Below are 13,120 nucleotides of genomic sequence, written 5' to 3'. Positions count from 1 at the left end.
GCCAGGACCCTCCCAGGGCTTTCCCATGAGAGTAGCTGACAGTCCCACTCCAGGGGGCTTGGAACCTCATTCCCAGGGGCACCCCATGGGGCTGAGGGCTCTCGGGTGAGCTGCAAGCCTCCCTCGTCCTGGTGGGTCCTGGGTTTCCCACTCACTATATCCCTGCTGCCCCTCTCAGTGTGAACCTGAGCCAACTCTCCATGGGACTGAGGTCCCCACGTGCAGGACTCCCCAGACAGGAGTGAGGAGGAAGGGGAGAAAGCGCTTGGTACGAGTAGAACCAGCTCCAAACACCAGCCGGAGTGCTCCTGAGCTCACACTCCCTCCCGAGGACACCGACCAGCTGGCAGCTGTGAAGGAGAAGCAGGGACAGTTCAGGGCAAGAAGGCTGTCTTCAGGGACAACCCTCAGCCGGAACATTTCTTGGTCCCTATTCCCTGCAAGGTATGCTGACCAGCCGGCCATGGGCCAGCTGCTCCCCCGGTGAGCACCCACCCCCTCCTCGGCACAGTCGGGCTGTGTGTCTTGCGTGTCCCCACATGTGTCTGAGCCACAGCGTGCTCCTCTGACAGGCAGGGTGGCTGGTGATCAGCCTGTTAGGGTGCCCATGGGGAACACGGGAGGCACCTTAGTGGGGCTCCCCTGGCGCCCGGCACTGCAGAGAGGACTGCCGGCCAAGCTGGGCCACTTCGGGGCTTATTTATTTGTGCCCGATGAAGTCTTTGGCCTCACCCGTCAGTGGCCTGAAGCCTAACTCATTTGGAAATGAGACTTTGGAACGGAGGCCAGCAATTCCCTGGGGCTGGGCCTGGTCCTTGACCTCACAGTGGCCACACGAGGGACCTCTGGGGGCAGCAGAGGGGTACCTGGGAAGGTTCTGGCAGGACTTCCTTAAGCAACAATAGGTACGCAGTGCCCACTTTGTGCAGACCCTTTGGGGACACTTAGCGTAACTGAGTGAAGGAAGCAGACACAATACTGGGACCCCACCCCGGGTGGACTCGGGCAGTCACTTCAGGAATCATCCGCAGGTCACGGCCAGGGAGTGTCACAAGTGATGCCCTCATGGCCTCTTCAAGCAACAGGGGGCATGACGAGGGGCCAGAGGAGGAACAGAAAATGTGAGCACTCACTGGGTCCAGAGGGGGCGCTGCCCGTCTCACAGAATGGGGGGAGGAGGAGTTTGGGGCTTGGGGCAAGGGGGAGCCCAGCAGAGCCCAGCAGGTCACTTCCTCTTGGGGAGGAGGGGAGAGGATGGGGTCCCAGGACAGACACGCAGGGTCAGGAAGGGGGACAGGCAGGTGCCTGGACAGGCAGGGGAGTGCACAGCGGCCAGGCCCACACAAGGGTGGACCGAGAGGCCAGTGTGGCTGGAAAGACCAGGCTTCTCACTCTGCCACCCCCAGGCCTTCCCCCAGCCCCAGGACGGGACAGGCTAGACGCCTTGCCTGGGAGCCCGAGCATGTGCCCAGCGTCATCGATGCCAGCCAGCCTTCATCCACCCTGGAGGGCCAAGTCCTCCACCACTTGGTCCAGGAGGAGCACCTGGGGCCCACGGTGGCAGAGCTGGAAGGTGAGGGGCTGCAGCCAGGGGACCGTCTAGGGTGGGCTTCCCGGACTGGGGTTCTCTTCAAGGCAGTGAGGGCTCTTCTGTCATTGTAAGGTGCAGGGAATCAGCCTGGGGTGACCCTTTCTCTGTGTCCTGCTCCAGACCCACGGCAGAGGCGGCTGGCTCCAGAGACACAGGGAGGGCCGGCTTCATGGCTAGAGCCTGTCCAGGAGCTCCTTCAGACCCCTGTGCAGGAGCTACGGCCAGTGTCACCTGCTTCAGCCCCTGCAGAGCCGGAGAACATCCCAGCAGAGGCCTCAGTTCCGAGGCAAGGCCCCAAGCTGGAGTCCCAGGAGCCCTCAGGCCTAATGGTACCAGGCCTTGCAGAGCCAGAGCCATGTCCAGACCCCATGAGCCCCTGGGACATCCCAGGAGTGGTCTCAGCCCCAGTGCCAGGCTCTGAGCTGGAGCCCCATGAACCCTTGGGCTTGGGTCCCATGGCACCTGCAGGAATGGCACCGGGCCTGGCAGAGCCAGAGGCAGACCCGGAGCCCACCAGCGCCTGTGTCGCGATCACCCCGGATGTGCCGAGGACGGAGGAGCGGACCATCCTGCAGTTCCCCGCCCACCTGGTGGCCGAGCAGCTGACCCTGATGTGTGCGGTGAGCAGAGCAGGCTCTCAGGGTTGGGGGTGGGCCTGCCCTGTGTCATGGACTGCGCCAGACCTGCCGTCCCCTGACATGGACTCCTGTGATCTGGGCCCACGTCCCAGCTTCCCCATGGACTCACCATGTGCCCTGAGAGACTCTCCTCACCCCCAAGCCATCCCTGACCACGGGGGGGACAGTAGGGCTGGCACTGAGGGATCCTTGCAGACCAATGAGGAGCAGAGGGAAGGTGGGCAGGGCCTGGCCAGGCTGGGAGGGGCAGGGCAGGGGAGGGGTGCTCAGGGAGGTGCTGCCAGGGCCTTAGGTCCTCGGGCCATTGGCCTGGCAGGCCTCCGCAGCCTCCGCACTTCAGAGGCCCCTGCCATGGACCTGACGGCGTGGGAGACACAGACACCAACAAAAGCCCCGGGTGGAGGTGTTTCAGGGGAAACTGCACCTGAGTGGGGAGTGGGATCCACGGGGTGGCAGAATGGGAGGCAGATGCCCCAGGATGGGCAGGTGTGAGCTGCCTTGTGCTGCAGGGAGGAGGTGAGTGAGGGTGCCTGCGAGCAGAGCCCCTCCGTTCCCCACCACTGTGGGGTCCTGTGCATCCGGTCCTGGGTGCCTCAGTGAATGTGATCTGAAGCCTGGACGGCCACAAGGCTCACAGCACGTCCCCAGCTGCCTGGGCCCCAGGTCTGACTGGTGACCCTGCCCGGGACCATGGGCACCAGGGGCACAGCTGGGTGACACCCCTTGTCATCCCCAGGAGCTGTACAGCAGGATTGAATATGTCCAATGCAAGGCCTACTTAGAGAGCCAGCCACTGATGGAAGGCACTGAGCTCCTGGCCCCCAACGTGCAAATGGTCATCAGGCAATTCGATGCCATGGTTAGCTTGGTCATCTCCTCCTGCCTCGGGACCGTGACCATGACGGCCCAGGACAGGGCCCAAGTGGTGCAGTTCTGGATTCGGGTGGCTGAGGTGTGTCATGGGATGGCCTCCGGGGTCCCTCCTTTGCCAACTCTCAGGATGGTTGTCTGCGGTCTACCCTGCATGGTCCCTGAGCCCCTCGTGCCAGGGGCATGAAGATGGGGACTCACAGGCCCCAGGGGTGGGACAGCCATCCCTGGCCCCTTCCTTGGGTTGAGCTACAGTACTCCACCCAGGAGGGCTGCTCAGCAGGTACCAGGTGTGCTGGGCTTCCTGGGTGTCTGTCTCCTTAAGGACAGGAGTTCATGGGGGGACAGAGCAGAGAAGCAGGCCAGGCTCTCAGCTCTGTCTTCCCTCCCAGGAGTGTCTGGCCCTCAAGAATTTCGCTGCCCTCCGTGCCATTCTCTTGGCCCTGCAGAGCCGTCCCATAGGTCGTCTGGAGAGCACCTGGGGACGTGTTTCCTGGTGGGTAGTCCTGTCCCTGGGACCAGGGCACCTGAGTGGACAGGGACACCCCTACATCTTGCAGTGTCCCTCAGTGGGCTGGGACTTCCTGGGAGGCAGCAGAGCCTAGAGGCAGGGATGGTGGGCTCTTGGGGCCCCCTGTGGGTTAGGCAAGGGGTACCCCTGTAGGAATCAGTTTCCTTCAATGTCAGGTGTGGGTTGAAGCCCATTGGAGATCTTGAGCTTGTGCTCTGCAGCAGGAGGTCTCTGCCCCAAGGACAGCGACCTGGCCCAAAGCAGATTCGCCCCTGGGAGAACTGGGAATGGAGGCCCTGGGTGGAAACCTGGAGCCCTCTCCCCAGGCCACAGATTCCCCAGGGCTCAGGGCCGTGGTGGAAAGCCTCCTGCAGGCTAGTGGACCTTCTAGGATCTCTAGGAAAAGGGGTCTGCCCCCAAACTCTCCACCTGCTGGCCATGTTTCTCCCTCCTCCTCTCCCCTCCCCTTAGGAAGAGCTCCCGGACCTACAAAAAACTTAAAAAGAGGGATGAGGAGGCTAACAGAGAGTGGCTTCTCAAGGTAAATGGAGGCCAGAGGTCTGGAAGGGAGGGGTCCTTGGGGCAAGTCCTCTGCCGTGCTGTGGCACAGCCTTGGGGAAGACTCGAGGTGTGCGGGGTAGGAGGGGGAAGCTGATGGGGAAAGTAGGGTCCCCCAGGCTCCCAAGGGCCTCGTCTGTCTCCCTCCCTGGCTCCACTTGACTGGGGGCCCGGCATCCAGTGATGCCCCAGAGGACAGGCCCCTGTCAGGGCTGGGTCTGGTGTGGGGTCGGCAGCAGGGGTGGGGCCTGTGGCTGAGCAAGGTTGGCTTCTCCCCTGGGTCCCCTTAGCCTGTCACTGCCCCTCTGTGGCCTCGGGCTCCTCATGTGGACATGGAGAGTTGCCGTCACCCTGGGGTGCGGGCCTCCCAGGTGAGCAGGGTCCAGGGAGCACAAGATGGGCTTCAGCTTTGTGGTTGCCCCACCCCGGTCATGTGAGGGGAGCCGTGCTGGTAGCCAGGTGACAGTGAGTCCTCAGGGCACCCTGGGAGGCAGAGGGACCTCCCCTGACACTCTCAGGGCTGTGGCCGAGGCCTAAGGACCCCCATGAGTATGAGTGTGTGCTGGAGCTGAGGTCGCTCTAGGCTGAGAGCCTGCTGGAGGTGGGGACAGCATGGGTGCCAGGGGGCTCGGGCAAGGCAGTCATCCACCACGGTCTGGTTGTGGGAGGCCACGTGGGAGGGGAGCATGAGCACCTGAGTGTCCTGGTCCTTGCAGGAGGCGAGGGCCATCGTGAAGCAAAAGCGGTGGGCCCCCAGGGGATGCCAGTATAGGAAGAAGCAGGTGAGAGTGGCATGGCGCGGGTCACAGGCGGTGGGGGTGACCCTGTACCTGCCCCTGGTGCCACCAGCCCTGGGCTGCCAGCACTGGGGTGACCAGGAGGAGGGCGAGAGCAGCTGGGTACAGGGGGAAGTTGGAGGACAGGTGTAGGGACCACAGGTCCTGGGATTGGCCAAAAGCCATCCCTGGGAGGGACCAAAAGGGGAGCTCAGGGTGAAGGGAGGGGAGGGAGGCAGCACAGAGTGGTCCAAGGGAGCTGGGGGCTGTGGGGTTCAGGGGAGGCTCTGTGGGCGCCCCTGAGGCAGGCGGGGACTCATCACCTCCCTACCCTGGTGGCACAGGGCATGGTCCCATTCCTTGGATTGTTTCTACGAGACGTGCCCATAGACCAACTCCCGGAAAATAACGATGTGAGTGACCCAGCAGGGAACAGGGGGGCAGGACGGTGAGATTTAGAGAGGAGAGAGCCCCCAGTGAGCCTGGACCTCTCAGCACTGGGCCTCCCCCACTCCTGATTCCCCCCTCCACCCCAGGAGCTGGGCTTCTTGGAGAGGACTGCCAGAAGGACGGGCTTAAGCCCTGGTCCTGGCCCCAGGGCAGGTGGGGCTGAGGGCTCCAGGGGGCAGCATCTGGGCAGGACTGGTCTCCCCCTCAGGCCCTGTCCAGGGGGAGGGATCTTGCTCCTTCAGGGCAGGAAGCACATCAGGGGGCTGGCAGTGCCTTCCCGCCTGAGGCCCCAGTCTCCCTGTCTGCCATCACACAGTTGCGTGGGAAGCTTGGCCTCAGCTCCCCAGTGCAGTCCCCGTTTCTCGGTAGCCCCGATCTCAGGCCAGGTCCGGGTGCTGTTTCTGGGCAGGCCTGCCCCTTGGAGGGCCCTGGAGGTCCTCCAACTTGAGAAAGGGTAGGGACGTTCCGGCCTCATTCTGGGCTCAGGGGGCTGTTTCTGATGCACTTTGGTTGCCTTCCTGCCTTCCAGGGTTACGGGATGAGACAGAGACAGTTGAGTGCCCAGTCACAGAAGGTGAGGGATGGAGTCAAGACCCCCTGGGCAGGACCCTGTCTGGCCCATCCCCTGGGTCTAACGTGTCTGGAGAGAGTTAAGACACACAGAGCTGAGGATACTAAAGGTTTTGTCAGGTGGGGGGTGGCATCAAGGCCTCCTTCCTGGATGAGGAGCTGGAGACCCAACAGTGGGAACAGGCAGGGCTGGATGGCATTGGAGGGAAGGCGGGTTCCCGTGTGAGCAAAGATCCGGGACCATCCCAGTGCCCCACTCCTCACCCCCTCTTGTCTGCATCCTGTCCTTCCTCTGCCCCAGGTCACTGTCATCCTACATGAGATGATGATATATAAGTACGTGGCCAGGCTGTATGACCTGGAGCCTGAGGAGCGCTTCGTATCCTTTGCCCAGGCCGTGGAGCCCCGGGATGAGGAGGAGAGGTGAGCCCTGCCAGAGTCAGGCATGGGCTGCAGCTGCCGGCAGGCTCTGGGGGAAGGGCCCCCTGACGTGTGGCTCCAGGGGCTCACATGTGTCCCTCTGTCCTGCAGCTACAGCCTGTCCTGCCAGCTGGAGCCCCCAGGCCAGGGCGCTGGCATAAAGGGACTGTTGCAGTTCTTCAGGTCGCACAAGATTTAAACTTCCTGGCCAGGGCCAGGTGAGTTTCTGGGCTGGGGCGATCGGCAGGGGGTGGGCTGCTCCTTAGCCTCAGGGAAGCTTCAGGCCATGCTGGGTGTGGGGGCGTCCTAAAGACCGGTGGGGCTGGGGTCCCAGCTCCAAGGCCGACCAGTCCTGTCAGACTGAAGGGTGGTTCCGCTCCCCCTCCGGGACCCAGCCTCCTCCTCTGTGAGTAGGTGATGCTCAGGAGCCTTCCCGTGACAGGGATGCCCCCGGGTGCTGGTGATTGACAGGACCCTCCGCACAGGGCCCAGAGCCCAGAGGGCAGTGGGGTCGGGGAGGAAGCAGGATAATGGGGGGAACCCGGGATAACCTGCCTCTTCTGCTCACCCGCGTGCCCTGTAGCTTCTGTCATCGGGCCCTCGGCCCTGCTGGTGTCCTGGATGCATGAGGAGGAGAGCTTCTTCCCCTTCGCGCAGGCGGCACCTGGCGCCCCAGGACCCCAGTCTGCTTGCTGCTCCTCCTCCTCCCGCTGCTCATCCTGAGCCTCTGCTGGGCAGCTGCTCTGGCACCTCCTCCGTCCGCAGACTCGGGCAGCTCCCCAGGCTGCCGCTGTATCCTCAAGGACCCGTATGTAGCTGCGGCCAACCTGGCCCCCTTCGTGCTGTGTCGTCCCCTCTGCTCGTGGCCCGCTGGACAGAGGCGAGCCGCCCCACCGTGTGGAGGATGTTCCCCTTCATGTTGGTGGCCTCCCGCCGTGACGCCAACTCCTGCCTGGGCGCCGTCAGCCACCGAGTCGTAGCCACAGGGTTCCAGGAAGAGGTGGGGGCTGTCCTCACCAGGCCCGGCCTTTCCCGGGATGGACATGGACTCGGCGCAGTGCTGCGTGGGACCACAGCCCCCTGGTTCCCAGTGGAGGCATCCGAGGATGGAGGGGTGGCCAGCCATCACAGGGTTCCGGGGCTTGCTTCCAGGGGAGCCTCCTGTACAACTCCCTCCCCCATCCCTGAAAATAGCCTCCCCAGGCACACTGTGGTCTGGGTGTTATGTCTGAGGTTAATGGTTCCTGGGGGTTGGGGTCATCCCTGTGCAGAATGTAATAAATGATGAACGGATTGCCACCACACTGCTCTTTCTTCTCAAAGCTCTGCCCCTCCTGCAGACATCATGTGCCCCAGCCCACCCCACCCCCAGCCCTCAAACTCTATGATGCAGGGGGGCCCTGACCTCCGCCAGGTTGTCCTCCCCCCATAAGGCGCTCAGGAAGAGCGGGGCGCTCTAAGCCCCAGGCTGGCACACCTTGGCAACACTGGGAAGGGCTGTTCAAACAGAAACTAAACCTTATTTCCTGTCACCTATAGATTATGATCAGACACAGAAACTTGCTGATTAGAAGCCCCAGGGTGTCTCTTCACGTCTTGAACACCACTGCAGATGTACCCAAGTAGATCCCACGGCTGCAGGGCACCAGTCTAGCACTGTACCATTTAATGAGACACAGCTGCCCCACACATTCCAGAAAAGTCCTTTTCAAACAACGCTGAACTTGGTCTCTCAAAGCACCTCCAAGAGGTGCACGCCTTCCTTTGGGGGGCTTTCTGTGAACCCAATTTCTCCACACTTCACACCTCAGAGCACCCCCCAAAGCTCCCAGGTCCCCAGTCCTCCCCCATGGTGCCCCTCAGCCATCCATCCCCAGGCCAGGCTGGTGTGAGGCCCCTGGTGTCCCGCTCCTGGGTCCTGGCTGAGTGGCCTGATGTCTGTGACAAAAGGCTTGGGAGGCTGAGCAGAGGCACTTGGCGCTGGTCTCCCCATAATGCTCCCCCAGGGCTCTCAGGATGTGTTCACCCTCCCAGGAGGGGAGTCTGCCTGCACGGTGGTCCCAGGGATGACCTCAGGCTCCCCGGCTACATAGGGAGGTAGGTTTGGGCAGGAGGAGGGCAGACGGGCCTGTGGCAGGGTGGTAGCCTAGGTCAGACCTGTCTTCCTGCACAGCCCACAGCCTCAACCTGAGACACATGAACTGCTGGGCCCAAAACAAAGCAGCAGCCGTGGGCCTGCTGGGTGGTCACTGGGCCAGCGGTCCGTCCTGCCCCGCTGTGTGCAGGTGCCCAGAGCATGCCAGGCTCTGGACTGTTGCTGCTGGGACACCAGGCTCACACGGCTGCCTGGCCACCCTGACTGTGGGCTACAGTGCACCTGTCCCACCCGACGTGTGCTGGGGAGGTGGCAGGGCCCTCTGGCACCAGGTGTGCTGCTCTGGGCCTCCTCAGAGAAGCTGATGCGGGTGTTCTTGTTCACGGAGTTGAAGAATGAACTTTGCAAACACTCAAGGTAGGAGAGCAAGTGCGAGGCTTTTATTTGGAGATAAAGCTAGAGGACAGAGCTCCTGACTTGCACCTGCCGGGAGGGGACATGATAGCCGCGGGTGGTGCGTTGTCTAGGGGATTTATAGGCCGTTGAGAGACAAAGGGTAGGGATGCAAACTGGCTAAATGGTCCCCAAATGATTATCTTTGAAGAGACAATTTCTTGTCAGTCTTCCAGATTATTTTGCAGAGTTAACACAAGAAATTTACTGCTCTGATTCTTTTCCAGAATAACAGCTTCTTGGTTTGGGAGCATATCAGTCAAGACTGCCTGTCCTGCTCCCAAGGTGAGCTGACTTGTTGTCTGTTATGTTAAGAAACCTATTTTTTTACTTCTTGGGTTTTAAAATGCAACCTTATCTTTAGGATGGAATCTTTCCTGTTTTTACTATGTTGTTTGTGGCTGGGTTCGCTTGCCGTTAGTACTTGCCTAGGATGCAAATCATTTGATTAGGGCTAGAGGAAGAAAAGCAGCATGTGGGTAAAGTTAAAGAAAATAAGCTGGGCCTTTTAGCAGGCTAAAGTGAATTTTAAAATAGCCTCATTTAATTGACACAATGAAGACCTGGGCTATGCTCAGGTATTTTCTTATCTGGTGGATGTTCAAACATTCCAGGCCAAGTTACTCCTGGCTTTTTAGTTTTAATCTCTTTAGTTTTAGTCTCTCACAGAAGAATGCTTGTATTACTTTAAGGGAATTAATGTTACTGTGACTTTGCTTAAGTGTTTCATACGGAGTTTCGGTGGGGGTCTTTTTCCGGAGGCCCCCTCCTCTGTCTGCACCCGCGGTCCCCGCCTCTCTAGCCCTGAGGCCCCGCGGCTTCCTGCCCAGCGGCCCTTCTCCCCGGGTCCCTCCCGCAGGCCCACCTTGCACGCGCTCCAAGCTCCCTGTTCCCATGCTCGCGCCCCTCTCTCCCCGCGTCTCCGTCGCGCACACACACCCCCGGGGGCCGGGGCTCCCGTCAGGAGGGCGTGTGTATTCTCGGTTCTTGTCCCCGCCGCAGCGAAGAACTGAAGGGCAGAGACGCAGCAGTTAAGTAGAGTTAAAGTTTTATTTAAGGAGGGAAAGTGCGCCCCCGAGCGAGGGGAGTGCGGGCCCCTCGGAGGGGCGCCGGTGCCCGACCTCCGCCCTGTGCCTCCGCAGGCTCTGCCCGCGGCGCCGTGCGCCAGGCGCTCCTCTGGAAGCGGGTCCCGGGGGACCGCGCACACCCGGCGCCCCGCCTCGGCCGGCGAGACACCGGGGGCGTCCTCTCCAGGCCGGAGGGGCTGTCGGCCGAGGCCGCGGCGGTCACAGGCCCGCTCAGCTCAGGGCCGCTTGCAGCGCCTTCCACCGCGGGCCTCGCGGACTCGGGCCGCCGCTCTCCCAGCGCCGCCGGCAGGTCCCACCGAGGGCTCAGCGCACAGCAGGCAGCACGGCTGCTACGTTGCTTCTATTTCTGCAGAGTTGCCGCACAAGGCGGCAGGGGCCGGCGGGCCCACGCCCCCGGGGGGAGGCGGCACCGCCCTCGAGCCCCGCTGGACGCCGGCGGCCTTGCGCGTGCGCAGTCGTGGCCGAGAGCACAGGCCCTCTGGTGGCGCTGAGGGAGACCGGCGCGCGCTAGCCTCCGGACGCGCGGGAGACGGAGCTCGGCGCCCGCGGCGCGGTTTGTGGGAGCGCCCGGGGGCACGGTTAGTGAGCCGCCGGCAGGCCGCGCTCCGGGAAGATAAAACGCCGCCGGAGGCCGCGGCCCGGCGCGGGAGGGCGAGGACGTGGCGGCCCGAGGCGAGGGAGGGAGGGAGGCTTGGGGCGCACGTCCCCGCCCAGAGCTGTTGAGTTGAAGCTCCGGGCTGGTGGCTTCGGGCTCCTCTGTGAAGTGGGGGCCCCGGCGCGTCTGTGGGGCATCCAAGGTGTGGGGAACGCGGAGAACTCTGAAGGCGCTGTGGGCAGGCTGGAGGGGCGGCTGCCCGGGGAGCCCGTGCGGGCAGCTCCGGGGCGGGAGGCGCGCTGTCGGGCTCACGAGGGCCCAGTGCGTGGGCGGCGGTCGGTGCGCTCGGGCTGAGCTGGGGCTGAGCGAGGGAACGAGCTTCTCGGTGCTGGAGCAGGTCTTGTGTCCGTGAGTTTATGGTGGCACGAGCATCGTCATGTGTGTGATTTTATCACAGAAGGCCGAAGCGTGTCCTAGAGGGCAGGTCTGGAAGAGGCCGAGCTGGGGTTTGGCCGGGTGGGAATGATGAAAGGGGCGTACGGTGGAGGTGTTCAGGGTGTCAGTTTAGTGCTGAGCCTCAAAGTCTACCACAGGGGGAGGACATGCAGACGGGGGTTGCAGATGGTCAAGGAGAAGATCCTGACAGGGTTGAAGAATTGGCATGTTGAGGACATAGGCTGGAGGGACTGGAGGTTGAGGTCTTAAGTGTAGGATGTCAGAATGTTACTTCAGTCTCCAGTCCCTCCCAGAGGTCAAACTGAGGCCCCCAAATGAGTAGAAGCAGGTGCTCACCATACATCACGTTATTAGCCTAACCTTCCTGGCACAGCCCAAGGGCCCAGGTGTACACACACTCTTACCTGGCAGAATAGTCCAAACGCTGAAAGGTTACCTCCCAGGAGACTGCTTTGCATATACAAGATTTAAATATCCTTCAGCTGCTGAGTTAGCCCATTTTTACTCACATTTTAAGAGCTAGATTTAGAATCCTACTTTTAAATGTTATTTATTCCTGATTCTATAAATATCTATATTAGTTTTTAACCTTAAAAATATAAATAATGATACTATATACAATATATACCTTGCTTTTTTCACTTAAACTTGTTCCATATCTGAAAAAATTTTTGTTTCATTCTTTTTGATGGCTGAATTTTATTGACCAATTGTCTATTAATAAATGTTTGGGTTTTTTTTTTCATTTTTCAAATAAGATTGAAAATTAAACGTGTATGTATAATTTTACTGATGTTCTAATATACTTATAAGATATATCTGTATAAGTAAAATTACTGGAGCAACTGGTATGTATGTCTTTAATGCTGATAGTGCCTGTCAAATACACTTCTGTACAGGTTCACCAAGTTTAAGAGTTTCTCTCTAGCATTCTGAAGAGTGCCTGTTTCCCCATGCTCTTGACAGCAGTGTATTTTAAGACATTTTTATGTCTGTCGATACTATAGGAATAATATCTTTGTAGCATTACTTTTATTTCACCCATGATGAGTAAGGTTGAGGATCTTTTCACGTGTTTGAGTTGCTTTTATTCCTTTTCGGTGAACTGTTTGTATACATTTTTGTCTAGATTTCCGTGACTTATTGGTCTTTTTACTGATCTGAAGGAGCTTTATTAAAAAATTGGGACATAATTGATGTACATTGCATTAATTTTAGATATACCACATAAAGATTTGATGTATGCTTATATTGCAAAATGAGCGCCACAATAAATTTAGTTAACAATCATCACCACAAATAGTTACAAACTTTTTCCTCATGATGACAACTTTTAAGATCCACTCTCTAAGCAACTTTCAAATGTACAATATTGTCAACTATAGTCACCATGCTGTAGATTACATTCTTGACTCACTCATGTTAAAAGTGGCAGTTTGTACCTTATGAAAAAGTAGTTTTATACCAGTGTGTGTGTGTGTGTATGTGTATACCAGCCATCTGTATGTTTTATGAAATAGAAATATTTTCCTGTGATTTCTGTTACTTTATATATGTTGGATTGTACCATATATTTTTTAAGTTCATATGGTTTAATTGATCGGTCTTTCCTTTTGTTTTTTTGGATATTTTTATATTGTGCTTAAAAAGGCCTTTCTCCACTCTAAATTATGAAAAATATCCTCTCAGGGTTTCTTTTACTAATTATCATTTTGTGTTAAAAATTTAAATCTTTGCTCATCTGCAATGTGTTCTGGTGTAAGATACAAAGTAGAGATGAACTCATTTTTGTTCCAGTGGCTACCCAGTTATCCCAACACCATCTATTAAATAATCCATGTATTTTTCATTAATTTGAAAAGCCCCCTTGACATTGTGTAAACTGCTACATGTGTGTTGGGGTCTGTTTATAGACCTCTGTTCTGTTTCATTGGTCAGTCTATCTAATAATGTGTCACTACCACACTGGAGTACCACACTTTTTTTTATGGTCTGAGGGGGCAGATGAGGAAGGCTAGTATTGACTTCTGCAGAAAGTAAAATTTTGGT

General features: G+C 58.4%; 1 protein-coding gene across 1 annotated transcript; it reads left to right on the top strand.

Moving 5' to 3' along the window:
- Positions 1–806: 806 nt before the first annotated feature.
- LOC118908572 (ral-GDS-related protein-like) lies at positions 807–6,391 on the top strand. Its single transcript, XM_057489192.1, has 9 exons — positions 807–1,121; positions 1,419–1,573; positions 1,712–2,211; positions 2,966–3,181; positions 3,492–3,595; positions 4,082–4,151; positions 4,885–4,950; positions 5,289–5,357; positions 6,266–6,391. The coding sequence occupies exons 1-9, from the start codon at positions 1,066–1,068 to the stop codon at positions 6,389–6,391; spliced, it is 1,362 nt and encodes a 453-aa protein (XP_057345175.1). The 5' UTR covers positions 807–1,065.
- Positions 6,392–13,120: the final 6,729 nt, after the last annotated feature.

This window comes from Manis pentadactyla, chromosome 12 (genome assembly GCF_030020395.1).
Source record: "Manis pentadactyla isolate mManPen7 chromosome 12, mManPen7.hap1, whole genome shotgun sequence".
NCBI classification, from domain to species: Eukaryota; Metazoa; Chordata; class Mammalia; order Pholidota; family Manidae; genus Manis; species Manis pentadactyla.
The sequence above is the reverse complement of the archived record's forward strand: the minus strand, read 5'-3'. Positions and strand labels throughout refer to the sequence as shown.